The following is a 22,754-nucleotide window of genomic DNA, read 5'->3' on the forward strand; positions in this document are numbered from 1 at the left end:
CAACTGAAAATGACCAGACGGAGACTCGTTCCTCTGTGTGGGGGATCGAGCAGATCTCTGGGCCCCTGTTTATTGTCTGACTTTTCATAGTCATAGAAATTATACTTCAACCAATCAGCATAAGAACACGTTCACAGTTCTTAACCTATAAGAATACAGGAAAAACTTAACCCATGAGGATACAGGAAAAATGGAAACTAAAGATATGGTCATGTCTTTTTGGCATAGAAAAACATATTAACAGATGCCTCAGTCTTGTATAGCGATAACCCCACGAGTCTCTCATCTGGCTCACTCGAGTTAGAATACTCAAGGTCTTTATACCAATGATGAACCATAGACTAGCTGAATAACAAAATGTTATCTTCGTGAGAAACAGGACAGTTATTTCATAGCAGCTGTAACCTTCTACCTAAGTAAATAACAGAATTTATCTTTAACCAACAACAAAATGGAGTCAAAGCACAAAATGGAGAATCTTTCATAATTTGTACAAGAATATAACTACTATAATACTGCTCCTATATACAAGAATATAACTACTATAATACTGCCCCTATGTACAAGAATATAACTACTATAATACTGCCCCCTATGTACAAGAATATAACTACTATAATACTGCTCCTATGTACAAGAATATAACTACTATAATACTGCCCCTATGTACAAGAATATAACTACTATAATACTGCCTCCTATGTACAAGAATATAACTACTATAATACTGCTCCTATGTACAGGAATATAACTACTATAATACTGCTCCTATGTACAAGAATATAACTACTATAATACTGCTCCTATGTACAAGAATATAACTACTATAATACTGCCCCTATGTACAAGAATATAACTACTATAATACTGCTCCTATATACAAGAATATAACTACTATAATACTGCTCCTATGTACAAGAATATAACGACTATAATACTTCTCCCTATGTACAAGAATATAACTACTATAATACTGCTCCTATGTACAAGAATATAACTACTATAATACTGCCCCTATGTACAAGAATATAACTACTATAATACTGCTCCTATGTACAAGAATATAACTACTATAATACTGCTCCTATGTACAAGAATATAACTACTATAATACTGCTTCCTATGTACAAGAATATAACTACTATAATAATGCCTCCTATGTACAAGAATATAACTACTATAATAATGCCTCCTATGTACAAGAATATAACTACTATAATACTGCTCCTATGTACAAGAATATAACTACTATAATACTGCCCCTATGTACAAGAATATAACTACTATAATACTGCTCCTATGTACAAGAATATAACTACTATAATATTACTCCTATGTACAAGAATATAACTACTATAATACTGCTCCTATGTACAAGAATATAACTACTATAATACTGCTCCTATGTGCAAGAATATAACTACTATAATATTACTCCTATGTACAAGAATATAACTACTATAATACTGCTCCTATGTGCAAGAATATAACTACTATAATATTACTCCTATGTACAAGAATATAACTACTATAATACTGCTCCTATGTACAAGAATATAACTACTATAATACTGCTTCCTATGTACAAGAATATAACTACTATAATACTGCTCCTATGTACAAGAATATAACTACTATAATACTGCTCCTATGTACAAGAATATAACTACTATAATACTGCTTCCTATGTACAAGAATATAACTACTATAATAATGCCTCCTATGTACAAGAATATAACTACTATAATAATGCCTCCTATGTACAAGAATATAACTACTATAATACTGCTCCTATGTACAAGAATATAACTACTATAATACTGCTCCTATGTGCAAGAATATAACTACTATAATATTACTCCTATGTACAAGAATATAACTACTATAATACTGCTCCTATGTACAAGAATATAACTACTATAATACTGCTCCCTATGTACAAGAATATAACTACTATAATACTGCCTCCTATGTACAAGAATATAACTACTATAATACTGCCCCTATGTACAAGAATATAACTACTATAATACTGCCCCTATGTACAAGAATATAACTACTATAATACTGCTCCTATGTACAAGAATATAACTACTATAATACTGCTCCTATGTACAAGAATATAACTACTATAATATTACTCCTATGTACAAGAATATAACTACTATAATAATGCCTCCTATGTACAAGAATATAACTACTATAATACTGCTCCCTATGTACAAGAATATAACTACTATAATACTGCCTCCTATGTACAAGAATATAACTACTATAATACTGCCCCTATGTACAAGAATATAACTACTATAATACTGCCCCTATGTACAAGAATATAACTACTATAATACTGCTCCCTATGTACAAGAATATAACTACTATAATACTGCCTCCTATGTACAAGAATATAACTACTATAATACTGCCCCTATGTACAAGAATATAACTACTATAATACTGCCCCTATGTACAAGAATATAACTACTATAATACTGCCCCTATGTACAAGAATATAACTACTATAAAACTGCTCCTATATACAAGAATATAACTACTATGATACTGCACCTATGTACAAGAATATAACTACTATAATACTGCTCCTATATACAAGAATATAACTACTATAATACTGCCTCCTATGTACAAGAATATAACTACTATAATACTGCCCCTATGTACAAGAATATAACTACTATAATACTGCCCCTATGTACAAGAATATAACTACTATAATACTGCACCTATGTACAAGAATATAACTACTATAATACTTACCTATGTACAAGAATATAACTACTATAATACTGCACCTATGTACAAGAATATAACTACTATAATACTGCCTCCTATGTACAAGAATATAACTACTATAATACTGCCCCTATGTACAAGAATATAACTACTATAATACTGCCCCTATGTACAAGAATATAACTACTATAATACTGCCCCTATGTACAAGAATATAACTACTATAATACTGCTCCTATGTACAAGAATATAACTACTATAATACTGCTCCTATGTACAAGAATATAACTACTATAATACTGCTCCTATGTACAAGAATATAACTACTATAATACTTCTCCTATGTACAAGAATATAACTACTATAATACTGCTCCTATGTACAAGAATATAACTACTATAATACTGCTCCCTATGTACAAGAATATAACTACTATAATACTGCTCCTATGTACAAGAATATAACTACTATAATACTGCTCCCTATGTACAAGAATATAACTACTATAATACTGCTCCCTATGTACAAGAATATAACTACTATAATACTGCCCCTATGTACAAGAATATAACTACTATAATACTGCTCCTATGTACAAGAATATAACTACTATAATACTGCTCCTATATACAAGAATATAACTACTATAATACTGCTCCTATGTACAAGAATATAACTACTATAATACTACTCCTATGTACAAGAATATAACTACTATAATACTGCCCCTATGTACAAGAATATAACTACTATAATACTTCTCCTATGTACAAGAATATAACTACTATAATACTGCTCCTATGTACAAGAATATAACTACTATAATACTGCTCCTATGTACAAGAATATAACTACTATAATACTACTCCTATGTACAAGAATATAACTACTATAATACTGCCCCTATGTACAAGAATATAACTACTATAATAATGCCTCCTATGTACAAGAATATAACTACTATAATACTGCTCCCTATGTACAAGAATATAACTACTATAATAATGCCTCCTATGTACAAGAATATAACTACTATAATACTGCTCCCTATGTACAAGAATATAACTACTATAATACTGCTCCCTATGTACAAGAATATAACTACTATAATACTGCTCCTATGTACAAGAATATAACTAGTATAATACTGCTCCTATGTACAAGAATATAACTAGTATAATACTGCTCCTATGTACAAGAATATAACTACTATAATAATGCCCCTATGTACAAGAATATAACTACTATATTACTGCCCCTATGTACAAGAATATAACTACTGTAATACTGCTCCCTATGTACAAGAATATAACTACTATAATACTGCTCCTATGTACAAGAATATAACTAGTATAATACTGCTCCTATGTACAAGAATATAACTAGTATAATACTGCTCCTATGTACAAGAATATAACTACTATAATAATGCCCCTATGTACAAGAATATAACTACTATAATACTGCCTCCTATGTACAAGAATATAACTACTATAATACTGCTCCCTATGTACAAGAATATAACTACTATATTACTGCCCCTATGTACAAGAATATAACTACTATAATACTTCTCCCTATGTACAAGAATATAACTACTATAATACTGCTCCTATGTACAAGAATATAACTACTATAATACTGCCCCTATGTACAAGAATATAACTACTATAATACTGCTCCTATGTACAAGAATATAACTACTATAATACTGCTCCTATGTACAAGAATATAACTACTATAATACTTCTCCTATGTACAAGAATATAACTACTATAATACTGCCCCTATGTACAAGAATATAACTACTATAATACTGCTCCTATATACAAGAATATAACTACTATAATACTGCTCCTATGTACAAGAATATAACTACTATAATACTTCTCCCTATGTACAAGAATATAACTACTATAATACTGCTCCTATGTACAAGAATATAACTACTATAATACTGCCCCTATGTACAAGAATATAACTACTATAATACTGCTCCTATGTACAAGAATATAACTACTATAATACTGCTCCTATGTACAAGAATATAACTACTATAATACTGCTCCTATGTACAAGAATATAACTCCTATAATACTGCTCCTATGTACAAGAATATAACTACTATAATACTGCTCCTATGTACAAGAATATAACTACTATAATACTTCTCCTATGTACAAGAATATAACTACTATAATACTGCCTCTATGTACAAGAATATAACTACTATAATACTGCTCCTATGTACAAGAATATAACTACTATAATACTGCTCCTATGTACAAGAATATAACTACTATAATACTGCTCCTATGTACAAGAATATAACTACTATAATACTTCTCCTATGTACAAGAATATAACTACTATAATACTGCCCCTATGTACAAGAATATAACTACTATAATACTGCTCCTATATACAAGAATAGCTACTATAATACTGCCTCCTATGTACAAGAATATAACTACTATAATACTGCTCCCTATGTACAAGAATATAACTACTATAATACTGCTCCTATGTACAGGGATATAATTACTATAATACTGTCCCCTATATACATGAATATAACTACTATAATACTGTCCCCTATATACATGAATATAACTACTATAATACTGCTCCTATGTACAAGAATATAACTACTATAATACTGCCCCTATATACATGAATATAACTACTATAATACTGCTCCTATGTACAAGAATATAACTACTATAATACTGCCCCTATGTACAAGAATATAACTACTATAATACTGCCCCTATGTACAAGAATATAACTACTATAATACTGCCCCTATGTACAAGAATATAACTACTATAATACTGCCCCTATATACAAGAATATAACTACTATAATACTGCACCTATGTACAAGAATATAACTACTATAATACTGCCCCTATATACAAGAATATAACTACTATAATACTGCCCCTAAATACAAGAATATAACTACTATAATACTGCACCTATGTACAAGAATATAACTACTATAATACTGCTCCTATGTACAAGAATATAACTACTATAATACTGCCTCCTATGTACAAGAATATAACTACTATAATACTGCCCCTATGTACAAGAATATAACTACTATAATACTGCCCCTATGTACAAGAATATAACTACTATAATACTGCTCCCTATGTACAAGAATATAACTACTATAATACTGCCTCCTATGTACAAGAATATAACTACTATAATACTGCCCCTATGTACAAGAATATAACTACTATAATACTGCCCCTATGTACAAGAATATAACTACTATAATACTGCCCCTATGTACAAGAATATAACTACTATAAAACTGCTCCTATATACAAGAATATAACTACTATGATACTGCACCTATGTACAAGAATATAACTACTATAATACTGCTCCTATATACAAGAATATAACTACTATAATACTGCCTCCTATGTACAAGAATATAACTACTATAATACTGCCCCTATGTACAAGAATATAACTACTATAATACTGCCCCTATGTACAAGAATATAACTACTATAATACTGCACCTATGTACAAGAATATAACTACTATAATACTTACCTATGTACAAGAATATAACTACTATAATACTGCACCTATGTACAAGAATATAACTACTATAATACTGCCTCCTATGTACAAGAATATAACTACTATAATACTGCCCCTATGTACAAGAATATAACTACTATAATACTGCCCCTATGTACAAGAATATAACTACTATAATACTGCCCCTATGTACAAGAATATAACTACTATAATACTGCTCCTATGTACAAGAATATAACTACTATAATACTGCTCCTATGTACAAGAATATAACTACTATAATACTGCTCCTATGTACAAGAATATAACTACTATAATACTTCTCCTATGTACAAGAATATAACTACTATAATACTGCTCCTATGTACAAGAATATAACTACTATAATACTGCTCCCTATGTACAAGAATATAACTACTATAATACTGCTCCTATGTACAAGAATATAACTACTATAATACTGCTCCCTATGTACAAGAATATAACTACTATAATACTGCTCCCTATGTACAAGAATATAACTACTATAATACTGCCCCTATGTACAAGAATATAACTACTATAATACTGCTCCTATGTACAAGAATATAACTACTATAATACTGCTCCTATATACAAGAATATAACTACTATAATACTGCTCCTATGTACAAGAATATAACTACTATAATACTACTCCTATGTACAAGAATATAACTACTATAATACTGCCCCTATGTACAAGAATATAACTACTATAATACTTCTCCTATGTACAAGAATATAACTACTATAATACTGCTCCTATGTACAAGAATATAACTACTATAATACTGCTCCTATGTACAAGAATATAACTACTATAATACTACTCCTATGTACAAGAATATAACTACTATAATACTGCCCCTATGTACAAGAATATAACTACTATAATAATGCCTCCTATGTACAAGAATATAACTACTATAATACTGCTCCCTATGTACAAGAATATAACTACTATAATAATGCCTCCTATGTACAAGAATATAACTACTATAATACTGCTCCCTATGTACAAGAATATAACTACTATAATACTGCTCCCTATGTACAAGAATATAACTACTATAATACTGCTCCTATGTACAAGAATATAACTAGTATAATACTGCTCCTATGTACAAGAATATAACTAGTATAATACTGCTCCTATGTACAAGAATATAACTACTATAATAATGCCCCTATGTACAAGAATATAACTACTATATTACTGCCCCTATGTACAAGAATATAACTACTGTAATACTGCTCCCTATGTACAAGAATATAACTACTATAATACTGCTCCTATGTACAAGAATATAACTAGTATAATACTGCTCCTATGTACAAGAATATAACTAGTATAATACTGCTCCTATGTACAAGAATATAACTACTATAATAATGCCCCTATGTACAAGAATATAACTACTATAATACTGCCTCCTATGTACAAGAATATAACTACTATAATACTGCTCCCTATGTACAAGAATATAACTACTATATTACTGCCCCTATGTACAAGAATATAACTACTATAATACTTCTCCCTATGTACAAGAATATAACTACTATAATACTGCTCCTATGTACAAGAATATAACTACTATAATACTGCCCCTATGTACAAGAATATAACTACTATAATACTGCTCCTATGTACAAGAATATAACTACTATAATACTGCTCCTATGTACAAGAATATAACTACTATAATACTTCTCCTATGTACAAGAATATAACTACTATAATACTGCCCCTATGTACAAGAATATAACTACTATAATACTGCTCCTATATACAAGAATATAACTACTATAATACTGCTCCTATGTACAAGAATATAACTACTATAATACTTCTCCCTATGTACAAGAATATAACTACTATAATACTGCTCCTATGTACAAGAATATAACTACTATAATACTGCCCCTATGTACAAGAATATAACTACTATAATACTGCTCCTATGTACAAGAATATAACTACTATAATACTGCTCCTATGTACAAGAATATAACTACTATAATACTGCTCCTATGTACAAGAATATAACTCCTATAATACTGCTCCTATGTACAAGAATATAACTACTATAATACTGCTCCTATGTACAAGAATATAACTACTATAATACTTCTCCTATGTACAAGAATATAACTACTATAATACTGCCTCTATGTACAAGAATATAACTACTATAATACTGCTCCTATGTACAAGAATATAACTACTATAATACTGCTCCTATGTACAAGAATATAACTACTATAATACTGCTCCTATGTACAAGAATATAACTACTATAATACTTCTCCTATGTACAAGAATATAACTACTATAATACTGCCCCTATGTACAAGAATATAACTACTATAATACTGCTCCTATATACAAGAATAGCTACTATAATACTGCCTCCTATGTACAAGAATATAACTACTATAATACTGCTCCCTATGTACAAGAATATAACTACTATAATACTGCTCCTATGTACAGGGATATAATTACTATAATACTGTCCCCTATATACATGAATATAACTACTATAATACTGTCCCCTATATACATGAATATAACTACTATAATACTGCTCCTATGTACAAGAATATAACTACTATAATACTGCCCCTATATACATGAATATAACTACTATAATACTGCTCCTATGTACAAGAATATAACTACTATAATACTGCCCCTATATACATGAATATAACTACTATAATACTGCTCCTATGTACAAGAATATAACTACTATAATACTGCCCCTATGTACAAGAATATAACTACTATAATACTGCCCCTATGTACAAGAATATAACTACTATAATACTGCCCCTATGTACAAGAATATAACTACTATAATACTGCCCCTATATACAAGAATATAACTACTATAATACTGCACCTATGTACAAGAATATAACTACTATAATACTGCCCCTATATACAAGAATATAACTACTATAATACTGCACCTATGTACAAGAATATAACTACTATAATACTGCCCCTATATACAAGAATATAACTACTATAATACTGCCCCTATATACAAGAATATAACTACTATAATACTGCACCTATGTACAAGAATATAACTACTATAATACTGCTCCTATGTACAAGAATATAACTACTATAATACTGCTCCTATATACAAGAATATAACTACTATAATACTGCCTCCTTTGTACGTTATTGGGTGTAACAATCCATATAAATCCGTGTATCTGTGTTCCTTCTGCAGGCGTTCACCGATCATTTGGCGACTTCAACGGATCGCGGCTCATCTGGCAAGAAGCAGAGCTATAAGTCGGGTTCCAGTAAGTTTTGGGGGATCATATGTTTTTTCCACCTTTTTAGGGGAACGTCGGTGCTAATCACGTCTTCCCAGTTTTTGCCGTCGGTCTCTGCTGGAGACTTTCTCCTCTGCAGCATTGATGTCAGTGTTGCCGGCTGACAACCAGTGGTCTTGGTCCTGTGGGCTCCGGGGGTCATTGATTCCCCCGGGGGTCTGTGATTCCCCCGGGGGTCTGTGATTCCCCGGGGGCCGATCCTGGCTCCGTCATCAGTGCGGTGACAATGACCCCCGGGCTCAGGCTGCTGCTGCGTGCCGCCACCTTCTGCCTTATTACCGCCGCACACTTGATCACTGTAGAGGTGGCGGATTTTCAGCAGATGTTCCCCGACCTCATTGTGTCTTGTAGTTTTCTGTGGAACAGTCACAAATCCGTCTTTGGGAGTTCATGAGATGAGGATCGGGGCGCTGACCTTCCAGATCAGGACAGGAGACATCACCAAAGAAGCGGCCGACGTCCTCGTCAACTCCTCCAATCACAGCTTTACTCTCTACTCAGGTGACCGCTCATGATGTTCCCACAATCTCAGAGACCCCTTGGGTTGTGTACCTGTATAGCGGGACCTTCGGGACCTGCCCCATCTCAGCCATAACAATAAAGGCCCCTGTGATTGACAGCAGGACCCACACATCCACCTGGAGCATAAGATTAACAGCTTTAATTAAATCACAACTCAAATATTCAGCAAAGCAGCAAAAGCCCAAAACCAAACCTAACACTGACTATGCAGACAAGCAATAGACTTCTGGGTAATAACACTGTGTCCTGAGGGAAAACCCACCACTGCGAGACCCCTAAGATACAGGCAAGCAACGTATAATCATGGAGACACTTTATAACCACGAACACACAAGAACATATAATAGCTGTAAGCCTCATACTGGACACATAATAGCCCTCTGCTGCTGTAAGCCTCATACTGGACACATAATAGCCCTCTGCTCCTGTAAGCCCCATACTGGACACATAATAGCCCTCTGCTCCTGTAAGCCCCATACTGGACACATAATAGCCCTCTGCTCCTGTAAGCTCCATACTGGACACATAATAGCCCTCTGCTCCTGTAAGCCCCATACTGGACACATAATAGCCCTCTGCTCCTGTAAGCTCCATACTGGACACATAATAGCCCTCTGCTCCTGTAAGCTCCATACTGGACACATAATAGCCCTCTGCTCCTGTAAGCCCCATACTGGACACATAATAGCCCTCTGCTCCTGTAAGCCCCATACTGGACACATAATAGCCCTCTGCTCCTGTAAGCTCCATACTGGACACATAATAGCCCTCTGCTCCTGTAAGCTCCATACTGGACACATAATAGCCCTCTGCTCCTGTAAGCCTCATACTGGACACATAATAGCCCTCTGCTCCTGTAAGCTCCATACTGGACACATAATAGCCCTCTGCTCCTGTAAGCCCCATACTGGACACATAATAGCCCTCTGCTCCTGTAAGCCTCATACTGGACACATAATAGCCCTCTGCTCCTGTAAGCTCCATACTGGACACATAATAGCCCTCTGCTCCTGTAAGCTCCATACTGGACACATAATAGCCCTCTGCTCCTGTAAGCCCCATACTGGACACATAATAGCCCTCTGCTCCTGTAAGCTCCATACTGGACACATAATAGCCCTCTGCTCCTGTAAGCCTCATACTGGACACATAATAGCCCTCTGCTCCTGTAAACTCCATACTGGACACATAATAGCCCTCTGCTCCTGTAAGCTCCATACTGGACACATAATAGCCGTCTGCTCCTGTAAGCCTCATACTGGACACATAATAGCCCTCTACTCCTGTAAGCCCCATACTGGACACATAATAGCCCTCTGCTCCTGTAAGCTCCATACTGGACACATAATAGCCCTCTGCTCCTGTAAGCCTCATACTGGACACATAATAGCCCTCTGCTCCTGTAAGCTCCATACTGGACACATAATAGCCCCCTGCTCCTGTAAGCTCCATACTGGACACATAATAGCCCCCTGCTCCTGTAAGCTCCATACTGGACACATAATAGCCCCCTGCTCCTGTAAGCTCCATACTGGACACATAATAGCCCTCTGCTCCTGTAAGCTCCATACTGGACACATAATAGCCCTCTGCTCCTGTAAGCCTCATACTGGACACATAATAGCCCTCTGCTCCTGTAAGCTCCATACTGGACACATAATAGCCCTCTGCTCCTGTAAGCCCCATACTGGACACATAATAGCCCCCTGCTCCTGTAAGCTCCATACTGGACACATAATAGCCCTCTGCTCCTGTAAGCTCCATACTGGACACATAATAGCCCTCTGCTGCTGTAAGCCTCATACTGGACACATAATAGCCCCCTGCTCCTGTAAGCTCCATACTGGACACATAATAGCCCTCTGCTGCTGTAAGCTCCATACTGGACACATAATAGCCCTCTGCTCCTGTAAGCTCCATACTGGACACATAATAGTCTTCTGCTCCTGTAAGCTCCATACTGGACACATAATAGCCCTCTGCTCCTGTAAGCCCCATACTGGACACATAATAGCCCTCTGCTCCTGTAAGCCCCATACTGGACACATAATAGCCCTCTGCTCCTGTAAGCCTCATACTGGACACATAATAGCCCTCTGCTCCTGTAAGCTCCATACTGGACACATATTAGCCCTCTGCTCCTGTAAGCCCCATACTGGACACATAATAGCCCTCTGCTCCTGTAAGCTCCATACTGGACACATAATAGCCCTCTGCTCCTGTAAGCCTCATACTGGACACATAATAGCCCTCTGCTCCTGTAAGCCCCATACTGGACACATAATAGCCCTCTGCTCCTGTAAGCTCCATACTGGACACATAATAGTCTTCTGCTCCTGTAAGCCTCATACTGGACACATAATAGCCCTCTGCTCCTGTAAGCCCCATACTGGACACATAATAGTCTTCTGCTCCTGTAAGCCCCATACTGGACACATAATAGCCCTCTGCTCCTGTAAGCTCCATACTGGACACATAATAGTCTTCTGCTCCTGTAAGCCTCATACTGGACACATAATAGCCCTCTGCTCCTGTAAGCCCCATACTGGACACATAATAGCCCTCTGCTCCTGTAAGCTCCATACTGGACACATAATAGCCCTCTGCTCCTGTAAGCTCCATACTGGACACATAATAGCCGTCAGCTCCTGTAAGCTCCATACTGGACACATAATAGTCTTCTGCTCCTGTAAGCCTCATACTGGACACATAATAGCCCTCTGCTCCTGTAAGCCCCATACTGGACACATAATAGCCCTCTGCTCCTGTAAGCTCCATACTGGACACATAATAGCCCTCTGCTCCTGTAAGCTCCATACTGGACACATAATAGCCCTCTGCTCCTGTAAGCCCCATACTGGACACATAATAGCCCTCTGCTCCTGTAAGCTCCATACTGGACACATAATAGCCCTCTGCTCCTGTAAGCTCCATACTGGACACATAATAGCCCTCTGCTCCTGTAAGCCTCATACTGGACACATAATAGCCCTCTGCTCCTGTAAGCCTCATACTGGACACATAATAGCCCTCTGCTCCTGTAAGCTCCATACTGGACACATAATAGCCCTCTGCTCCTGTAAGCTCCATACTGGACACATAATAGCCCCCTGCTCCTGTAAGCTCCATACTGGACACATAATAGCCCTCTGCTCCTGTAAGCTCCATACTGGACACATAATAGCCCTCTGCTCCTGTAAGCCCCATACTGGACACATAATAGCCCTCTGCTCCTGTAAGCTCCATACTGGACACATAATAGCCCTCTGCTCCTGTAAGCCCCATACTGGACACATAATAGCCCTCTGCTCCTGTAAGCCCCATACTGGACACATAATAGCCCTCTGCTGCTGTAAGCCCCATACTGGACACATAATAGCCCTCTGCTCCTGTAAGCCCCATACTGGACACATAATAGCCCTCTGCTGCTGTAAGCCCCATACTGGACACATAATAGCCCTCTGCTCCTGTAAGCCCCATACTGGACACATAATAGCCCTCTGCTCCTGTAAGCCCCATACTGGACACATAATAGCCCTCTGCTCCTGTAAGCTCCATACTGGACACATAATAGCCCTCTGCTCCTGTAAGCTCCATAGTGGACACATAATAGCCCTCTGCTCCTGTAAGCTCCATACTGGACACATAATAGCCCTCTGCTCCTGTAAGCCTCATACTGGACACATAATAGCCCTCTGCTCCTGTAAGCTCCATACTGGACACATAATAGCCCTCTGCTCCTGTAAGCCCCATACTGGACACATAATAGCCCTCTGCTCCTGTAAGCCCCATACTGGACACATAATAGCCCTCTGCTGCTGTAAGCCTCATACTGGACACATAATAGCCCTCTGCTCCTGTAAGCTCCATACTGGACACATAATAGCCCTCTGCTGCTGTAAGCCCCATACTGGACACATAATAGCCCTCTGCTCCTGTAAGCTCCATACTGGACACATAATAGCCCTCTGCTCCTGTAAGCTCCATACTGGACACATAATAGCCCTCTGCTCCTGTAAGCCCCATACTGGACACATAATAGCCCTCTGCTCCTGTAAGCCCCATACTGGACACATAATAGCCCTCTGCTGCTGTAAGCCTCATACTGGACACATAATAGCCCTCTGCTCCTGTAAGCTCCATACTGGACACATAATAGCCCTCTGCTGCTGTAAGCCCCATACTGGACACATAATAGCCCTCTGCTCCTGTAAGCTCCATACTGGACACATAATAGCCCTCTGCTCCTGTAAGCTCCATACTGGACACATAATAGTCTTCTGCTCCTGTAAGCCCCATACTGGACACATAATAGCCCTCTGCTCCTGTAAGCTCCATACTGGACACATAATAGTCTTCTGCTCCTGTAAGCCTCATACTGGACACATAATAGCCCTCTGCTCCTGTAAGCCCCATACTGGACACATAATAGCCCTCTGCTGCTGTAAGCTCCATACTGGACACATAATAGCCCTCTGCTCCTGTAAGCTCCATACTGGACACATAATAGCCGTCTGCTCCTGTAAGCCTCATACTGGACACATAATAGCCCTCTGCTCCTGTAAGCCCCATACTGGACACATAATAGCCCTCTGCTCCTGTAAGCTCCATACTGGACACATAATAGCCCTCTGCTCCTGTAAGCCTCATACTGGACACATAATAGCCCTCTGCTCCTGTAAGCCCCATACTGGACACATAATAGCCCTCTGCTCCTGTAAGCTCCATACTGGACACATAATAGCCCTCTGCTCCTGTAAGCCTCATACTGGACACATAATAGCCCCCTGCTCCTGTAAGCTCCATACTGGACACATAATAGCCCCCTGCTCCTGTAAGCTCCATACTGGACACATAATAGCCCTCTGCTCCTGTAAGCCCCATACTGGACACATAATAGCCCCCTGCTCCTGTAAGCTCCATACTGGACACATAATAGCCCTCTGCTCCTGTAAGCTCCATACTGGACACATAATAGCCCTTTGCTGCTGTAAGCCTCATACTGGACACATAATAGCCCTCTGCTCCTGTAAGCTCCATACTGGACACATAATAGCCCTCTGCTCCTGTAAGCTCCATACTGGACACATAATAGCCCTCTGCTCCTGTAAGCTCCATACTGGACACATAATAGCCCTCTGCTCCTGTAAGCCCCATACTGGACACATAATAGCCCTCTGCTCCTGTAAGCCCCATACTGGACACATAATAGCCCTCTGCTCCTGTAAGCCCCATACTGGACACATAATAGCCCTCTGCTCCTGTAAGCTCCATACTGGACACATAATAGCCCTCTGCTGCTGTAAGCCCCATACTGGACACATAATAGCCCTCTGCTACTGTAAGCTCCATACTGGACACATAATAGCCCTCTGCTCCTGTAAGCCTCATACTGGACACATAATAGCCCTCTGCTCCTGTAAGCTCCATACTGGACACATAATAGCCCTCTGCTCCTGTAAGCTCCATACTGGACACATAATTGCCCTCTGCTCCTGTAAGCCTCATACTGGACACATAATAGCCCTCTGCTCCTGTAAGCTCCATACTGGACACATAATAGCCCTCTGCTCCTGTAAGCTCCATACTGGACACATAATAGCCCTCTGCTCCTGTAAGCCTCATACTGGACACATAATAGCCCTCTGCTCCTGTAAGCCCCATACTGGACACATAATAGTCTTCTGCTGCTGTAAGCCCCATACTGGACACATAATAGCCCTCTGCTCCTGTAAGCCCCATACTGGACACATAATAGCCCTCTGCTCCTGTAAGCCCCATACTGGACACATAATAGCCCTCTGCTCCTGTAAGCTCCATACTGGACACATAATAGCCCTCTGCTCCTGTAAGCTCCATACTGGACACATAATAGCCCTCTGCTCCTGTAAGCTCCATACTGGACACATAATAGCCCCCTGCTCCTGTAAGCTCCATACTGGACACATAATAGCCCTCTGCTCCTGTAAGCCTCATACTGGACACATAATAGCCCTCTGCTGCTGTAAGCCCCATACTGGACACATAATAGCCCTCTGCTCCTGTAAGCCCCATACTGGACACATAATAGCCCTCTGCTCCTGTAAGCTCCATACTGGACACATAATAGCCCTCTGCTCCTGTAAGCTCCATACTGGACACATAATAGCCCCCTGCTCCTGTAAGCTCCATACTGGACACATAATAGCCCCCTGCTCCTGTAAGCTCCATACTGGACACATAATAGCCCCCTGCTCCTGTAAGCTCCATACTGGACACATAATAGCCCTCTGCTCCTGTAAGCCCCATACTGGACACATAATAGCCCTCTGCTGCTGTAAGCCCCATACTGGACACATAATAGTCTTCTGCTCCTGTAAGCCCCATACTGGACACATAATAGCCCTCTGCTACTGTAAGCTCCATACTGGACACATAATAGCCCTCTGCTCCTGTAAGCCTCATACTGGAAACATAATAGCCCTCTGCTCCTGTAAGCTCCATACTGGACACATAATAGCCCCCTGCTCCTGTAAGCCTCATACTGGACACATAATAGCCCTCTGCTCCTGTAAGCCCCATACTGGACACATAATAGCCCTCTGCTCCTGTAAGCTCCATACTGGACACACAATAGCCCCCTGCTCCTGTAAGCCTCATACTGGACACATAATAGCCCTCTGCTCCTGTAAGCCCCATACTGGACACATAATAGCCCTCTGCTGCTGTAAGCCTCATACTGGACACATAATAGCCCTCTGCTCCTGTAAGCTCCATACTGGACACATAATAGCCCTCTGCTCCTGTAAGCCTCATACTGGACACATAATAGCCCTCCGCTCCTGTAAGCCCCATACTGGACACATAATAGCCCTCTGCTCCTGTAAGCTCCATACTGGATACATAATAGCCCCCTGCTCCTGTAAGCTCCATACTGGACACATAATAGCCCCCTGCTCCTGTAAGCCTCATACTGGACACATAATAGCCCTCTGCTCCTGTAAGCCCCATACTGGACACATAATAGCCCTCTGCTCCTGTAAGCCCCATACTGGACACATAATAGTCTTCTGCTCCTGTAAGCTCCATACTGGACACATAATAGCCCTCTGCTCCTGTAAGCTCCATACTGGACACATAATAGTCTTCTGCTCCTGTAAGCCTCATACTGGACACATAATAGCCCTCTGCTCCTGTAAGCCCCATACTGGACACATAATAGCCCTCTGCTCCTGTAAGCTCCATACTGGACACATAATAGCCCTCTGCTCCTGTAAGCCCCATACTGGACACATAATAGCCCCCTGCTCCTGTAAGCTCCATACTGGACACATAATAGCCGTCTGCTCCTGTAAGCCTCATACTGGACACATAATAGCCCTCTGCTCCTGTAAGCTCCATACTGGACACATAATAGCCCTCTGCTCCTGTAAGCCTCATACTGGACACATAATAGCCCTCTGCTCCTGTAAGCTCCATACTGGACACATAATAGCCCCCTGCTCCTGTAAGCTCCATACTGGACACATAATAGCCCCCTGCTCCTGTAAGCTCCATACTGGACACATAATAGCCCTCTGCTGCTGTAAGCTCCATACTGGACACATAATAGCCCTCTGCTCCTGTAAGCCCCATACTGGACACATAATAGCCCTCTGCTCCTGTAAGCCTCATACTGGACACATAATAGCCCTCTGCTCCTGTAAGCCCCATACTGGACACATAATAGCCCTCTGCTCCTGTAAGCTCCATACTGGACACATAATAGTCTTCTGCTCCTGTAAGCCTCATACTGGACACATAATAGCCCTCTGCTCCTGTAAGCCCCATACTGGACACATAATAGCCCTCTGCTGCTGTAAGCCCCATACTGGACACATAATAGCCCTCTGCTCCTGTAAGCTCCATACTGGACACATAATAGCCCTCTGCTCCTGTAAGCCCCATACTGGACACATAATAGCCCTCTGCTCCTGTAAGCCCCATACTGGACACATAATAGCCCTCTGCTCCTGTAAGCCTCATACTGGACACATAATAGCCCTCTGCTCCTGTAAGCCCCATACTGGACACATAATAGTCCTCTGCTCCTGTAAGCCTCATACTGGACACATAATAGCCCTCTGCTCCTGTAAGCCCCATACTGGACACATAATAGTCCTCTGCTCCTGTAAGCCCCATACTGGACACATAATAGTCCTCTGCTCCTGTAAGCTCCATACTGGACACATAATAGCCCTCTGCTCCTGTAAGCTCCATACTGGACACATAATAGCCCTCTGCTCCTGTAAGCCCCATACTGGACACATAATAGTCCTCTGCTCCTGTAAGCCTCATACTGGACACATAATAGCCCTCTGCTCCTGTAAGCCCCATACTGGACACATAATAGTCCTCTGCTCCTGTAAGCCCCATACTGGACACATAATAGCCCTCTGCTCCTGTAAGCCTCATACTGGACACATAATAGCCCTCTGCTCCTGTAAGCCCCATACTGGACACATAATAGTCCTCTGCTCCTGTAAGCCCCATACTGGACACATAATAGTCCTCTGCTCCTGTAAGCTCCATACTGGACACATAATAGCCCTCTGCTCCTGTAAGCTCCATACTGGACACATAATAGCCCTCTGCTCCTGTAAGCCCCATACTGGACACATAATAGCCCTCTGCTCCTGTAAGCCCCATACTGGACACATAATAGCCCTCTGCTCCTGTAAGCTCCACACTGGACACATAATAGCCCTCTGCTGCTGTAAGCCCCATACTGGACACATAATAGTCTTCTGCTCCTGTAAGCCCCATACTGGACACATAATAGCCCTCTGCTCCTGTAAGCTCCATACTGGACACATAATAGTCTTCTGCTCCTGTAAGCCTCATACTGGACACATAATAGCCCTCTGCTCCTGTAAGCCCCATACTGGACACATAATAGCCATCTGCTCCTGTAAGCTCCATACTGGACACATAATAGCCCTCTGCTCCTGTAAGCTCCATACTGGACACATAATAGCCGTCTGCTCCTGTAAGCCTCATACTGGACACATAATAGCCCTCTGCTCCTGTAAGCCCCATACTGGACACATAATAGCCCTCTGCTCCTGTAAGCTCCATACTGGACACATAATAGCCCTCTGCTCCTGTAAGCCTCATACTGGACACATAATAGCCCTCTGCTCCTGTAAGCTCCATACTGGACACATAATAGCCCCCTGCTCCTGTAAGCTCCATACTGGACACATAATAGCCCCCTGCTCCTGTAAGCTCCATACTGGACACATAATAGCCCTCTGCTGCTGTAAGCTCCATACTGGACACATAATAGCCCTCTGCTCCTGTAAGCCTCATACTGGACACATAATAGCCCCCTGCTCCTGTAAGCCCCATACTGGACACATAATAGCCCTCTGCTCCTGTAAGCCTCATACTGGACACATAATAGCCCCCTGCTCCTGTAAGCTCCATACTGGACACATAATAGCCCTCTGCTGCTGTAAGCCCCATACTGGACACATAATAGCCCCCTGCTCCTGTAAGCTCCATACTGGACACATAATAGCCCTCTGCTCCTGTAAGCCCCATACTGGACACATAATAGCCCTCTGCTCCTGTAAGCTCCATACTGGACACATAATAGCCCTCTGCTCCTGTAAGCTCCATACTGGACACATAATAGCCCTCTGCTCCTGTAAGCCTCATACTGGACACATAATAGCCCTCTGCTCCTGTAAGCCCCATACTGGACACATAATAGCCCTCTGCTCCTGTAAGCTCCATACTGGACACATAATAGTCTTCTGCTCCTGTAAGCCTCATACTGGACACATAATAGCCCTCTGCTCCTGTAAGCCCCATACTGGACACATAATAGTCTTCTGCTCCTGTAAGCCCCATACTGGACACATAATAGCCCTCTGCTCCTGTAAGCTCCATTCTGGACACATAATAGTCTTCTGCTCCTGTAAGCCTCATACTGGACACATAATAGTCTTCTGCTCCTGTAAGCCCCATACTGGACACATAATAGCCCTCTGCTCCTGTAAGCTCCATTCTGGACACATAATAGTCTTCTGCTCCTGTAAGCCTCATACTGGACACATAATAGCCCTCTGCTCCTGTAAGCTCCATACTGGACACATAATAGCCCTCTGCTCCTGTAAGCTCCATACTGGACACATAATAGCCCTCTGCTGCTGTAAGCTCCATACTGGACACATAATAGCCCTCTGCTCCTGTAAGCCCCATACTGGACACATAATAGCCCTCTGCTCCTGTAAGCTCCATACTGGACACATAATAGCCCTCTGCTCCTGTAAGCTCCATACTGGACACATAATAGCCCTCTGCTCCTGTAAGCTCCATACTGGACACATAATAGCCCTCTGCTCCTGTAAGCTCCATACTGGACACATAATAGCCCTCTGCTCCTGTAAGCCTCATACTGGACACATAATAGCCCTCTGCTCCTGTAAGCCTCATACTGGACACATAATAGCCCTCTGCTCCTGTAAGCTCCATACTGGACACATAATAGCCCTCTGCTCCTGTAAGCCTCATACTGGACACATAATAGCCCTCTGCTCCTGTAAGCTCCATACTGGACACATAATAGCCCTCTGCTCCTGTAAGCTCCATACTGGACACATAATAGCCCTCTGCTCCTGTAAGCCTCATACTGGACACATAATAGCCCTCTGCTCCTGTAAGCCTCATACTGGACACATAATAGCCCTCTGCTCCTGTAAGCTCCATACTGGACACATAATAGCCCTCTGCTCCTGTAAGCCCCATACTGGACACATAATAGCCCTCTGCTCCTGTAAGCCCCATACTGGACACATAATAGCCCTCTGCTCCTGTAAGCTCCATACTGGACACATAATAGCCCTCTGCTCCTGTAAGCCCCATACTGGACACATAATAGCCCTCTGCTCCTGTAAGCCCCATACTGGACACATAATAGCCCTCTGCTCCTGTAAGCTCCATACTGGACACATAATAACCCTCTGCTCCTGTAAGCTCCATACTGGACACATAATAGCCCTCTGCTCCTGTAAGCCTCATACTGGACACATAATAGCCCTCTGCTCCTGTAAGCCTCATACTGGACACATAATTGCCCTCTGCTCCTGTAAGCCCCATACTGGACACATAATAGCCCTCTGCTGCTGTAAGCTCCATACTGGACACATAATAGTCTTCTGCTCCTGTAAGCCTCATACTGGACACATAATAGCCCTCTGCTCCTGTAAGCCCCATACTGGACACATAATAGTCTTCTGCTCCTGTAAGCTCCATACTGGACACATAATAGCCCTCTGCTCCTGTAAGCTCCATACTGGACACATAATAGTCTTCTGCTCCTGTAAGCCTCATACTGGACACATAATAGCCCTCTGCTCCTGTAAGCCCCATACTGGACACATAATAGCCCTCTGCTCCTGTAAGCTCCATACTGGACACATAATAGCCCTCTGCTCCTGTAAGCCCCATACTGGACACATAATAGCCCCCTGCTCCTGTAAGCTCCATACTGGACACATAATAGCCGTCTGCTCCTGTAAGCCTCATACTGGACACATAATAGCCCTCTGCTCCTGTAAGCCTCATACTGGACACATAATAGCCCTCTGCTCCTGTAAGCTCCATATTGGACACATAATAGCCCTCTGCTCCTGTAAGCTCCATACTGGACACATAATAGCCCTCTGCTCCTGTAAGCCCCATACTGGACACATAATAGTCTTCTGCTCCTGTAAGCCTCATACTGGACACATAATAGCCCTCTGCTCCTGTAAGCTCCATACTGGACACATAATAGCCCCCTGCTCCTGTAAGCTCCATACTGGACACATAATAGCCCTCTGCTGCTGTAAGCTCCATACTGGACACATAATAGCCCTCTGCTCCTGTAAGCTCCATACTGGACACATAATAGCCCTCTGCTCCTGTAAGCCCCATACTGGACACATAATAGCCCTCTGCTCCTGTAAGCCCCATACTGGACACATAATAGTCCTCTGCTCCTGTAAGCTCCATACTGGACACATAATAGCCCTCTGCTCCTGTAAGCTCCATACTGGACACATAATAGCCCTCTGCTCCTGTAAGCCCCATACTGGACACATAATAGCCCTCTGCTCCTGTAAGCCCCATACTGGACACATAATAGCCCTCTGCTCCTGTAAGCTCCACACTGGACACATAATAGCCCTCTGCTGCTGTAAGCCCCATACTGGACACATAATAGTCTTCTGCTCCTGTAAGCCCCATACTGGACACATAATAGCCCTCTGCTCCTGTAAGCTCCATACTGGACACATAATAGCCCTCTGCTCCTGTAAGCCCCATACTGGACACATAATAGCCCTCTGCTCCTGTAAGCTCCATACTGGACACATAATAGCCCTCTGCTCCTGTAAGCCCCATACTGGACACATAATAGCCCTCTGCTGCTGTAACCTCCATACTGGACACATAATAGCCCTCTGCTGCTGTAAGCCCCATACTGGACACATAATAGTCTTCTGCTCCTGTAAGCCCCAT

General features: G+C 41.1%; 1 protein-coding gene across 2 annotated transcripts in view; it reads left to right on the forward strand.

Annotated features, from left to right (window-relative positions):
* The window catches only part of LOC138644318 (protein mono-ADP-ribosyltransferase PARP14-like), a 148,739-nt gene that overhangs the window by 59,444 nt on the left and 66,541 nt on the right, over window positions 1–22,754 (forward strand). For both annotated transcript variants that reach the window (XM_069732568.1, XM_069732569.1), the window contains 2 exons: window positions 9,596–9,671; window positions 10,056–10,205. In XM_069732568.1, coding sequence (XP_069588669.1) covers window positions 9,596–9,671; window positions 10,056–10,205 — 226 coding nt within the window. The remainder of the gene's footprint in view (window positions 1–9,595; window positions 9,672–10,055; window positions 10,206–22,754) is intronic.

This window comes from Ranitomeya imitator, chromosome 7 (genome assembly GCF_032444005.1).
Source record: "Ranitomeya imitator isolate aRanImi1 chromosome 7, aRanImi1.pri, whole genome shotgun sequence".
Classification (NCBI taxonomy): domain Eukaryota; kingdom Metazoa; phylum Chordata; class Amphibia; order Anura; family Dendrobatidae; genus Ranitomeya; species Ranitomeya imitator.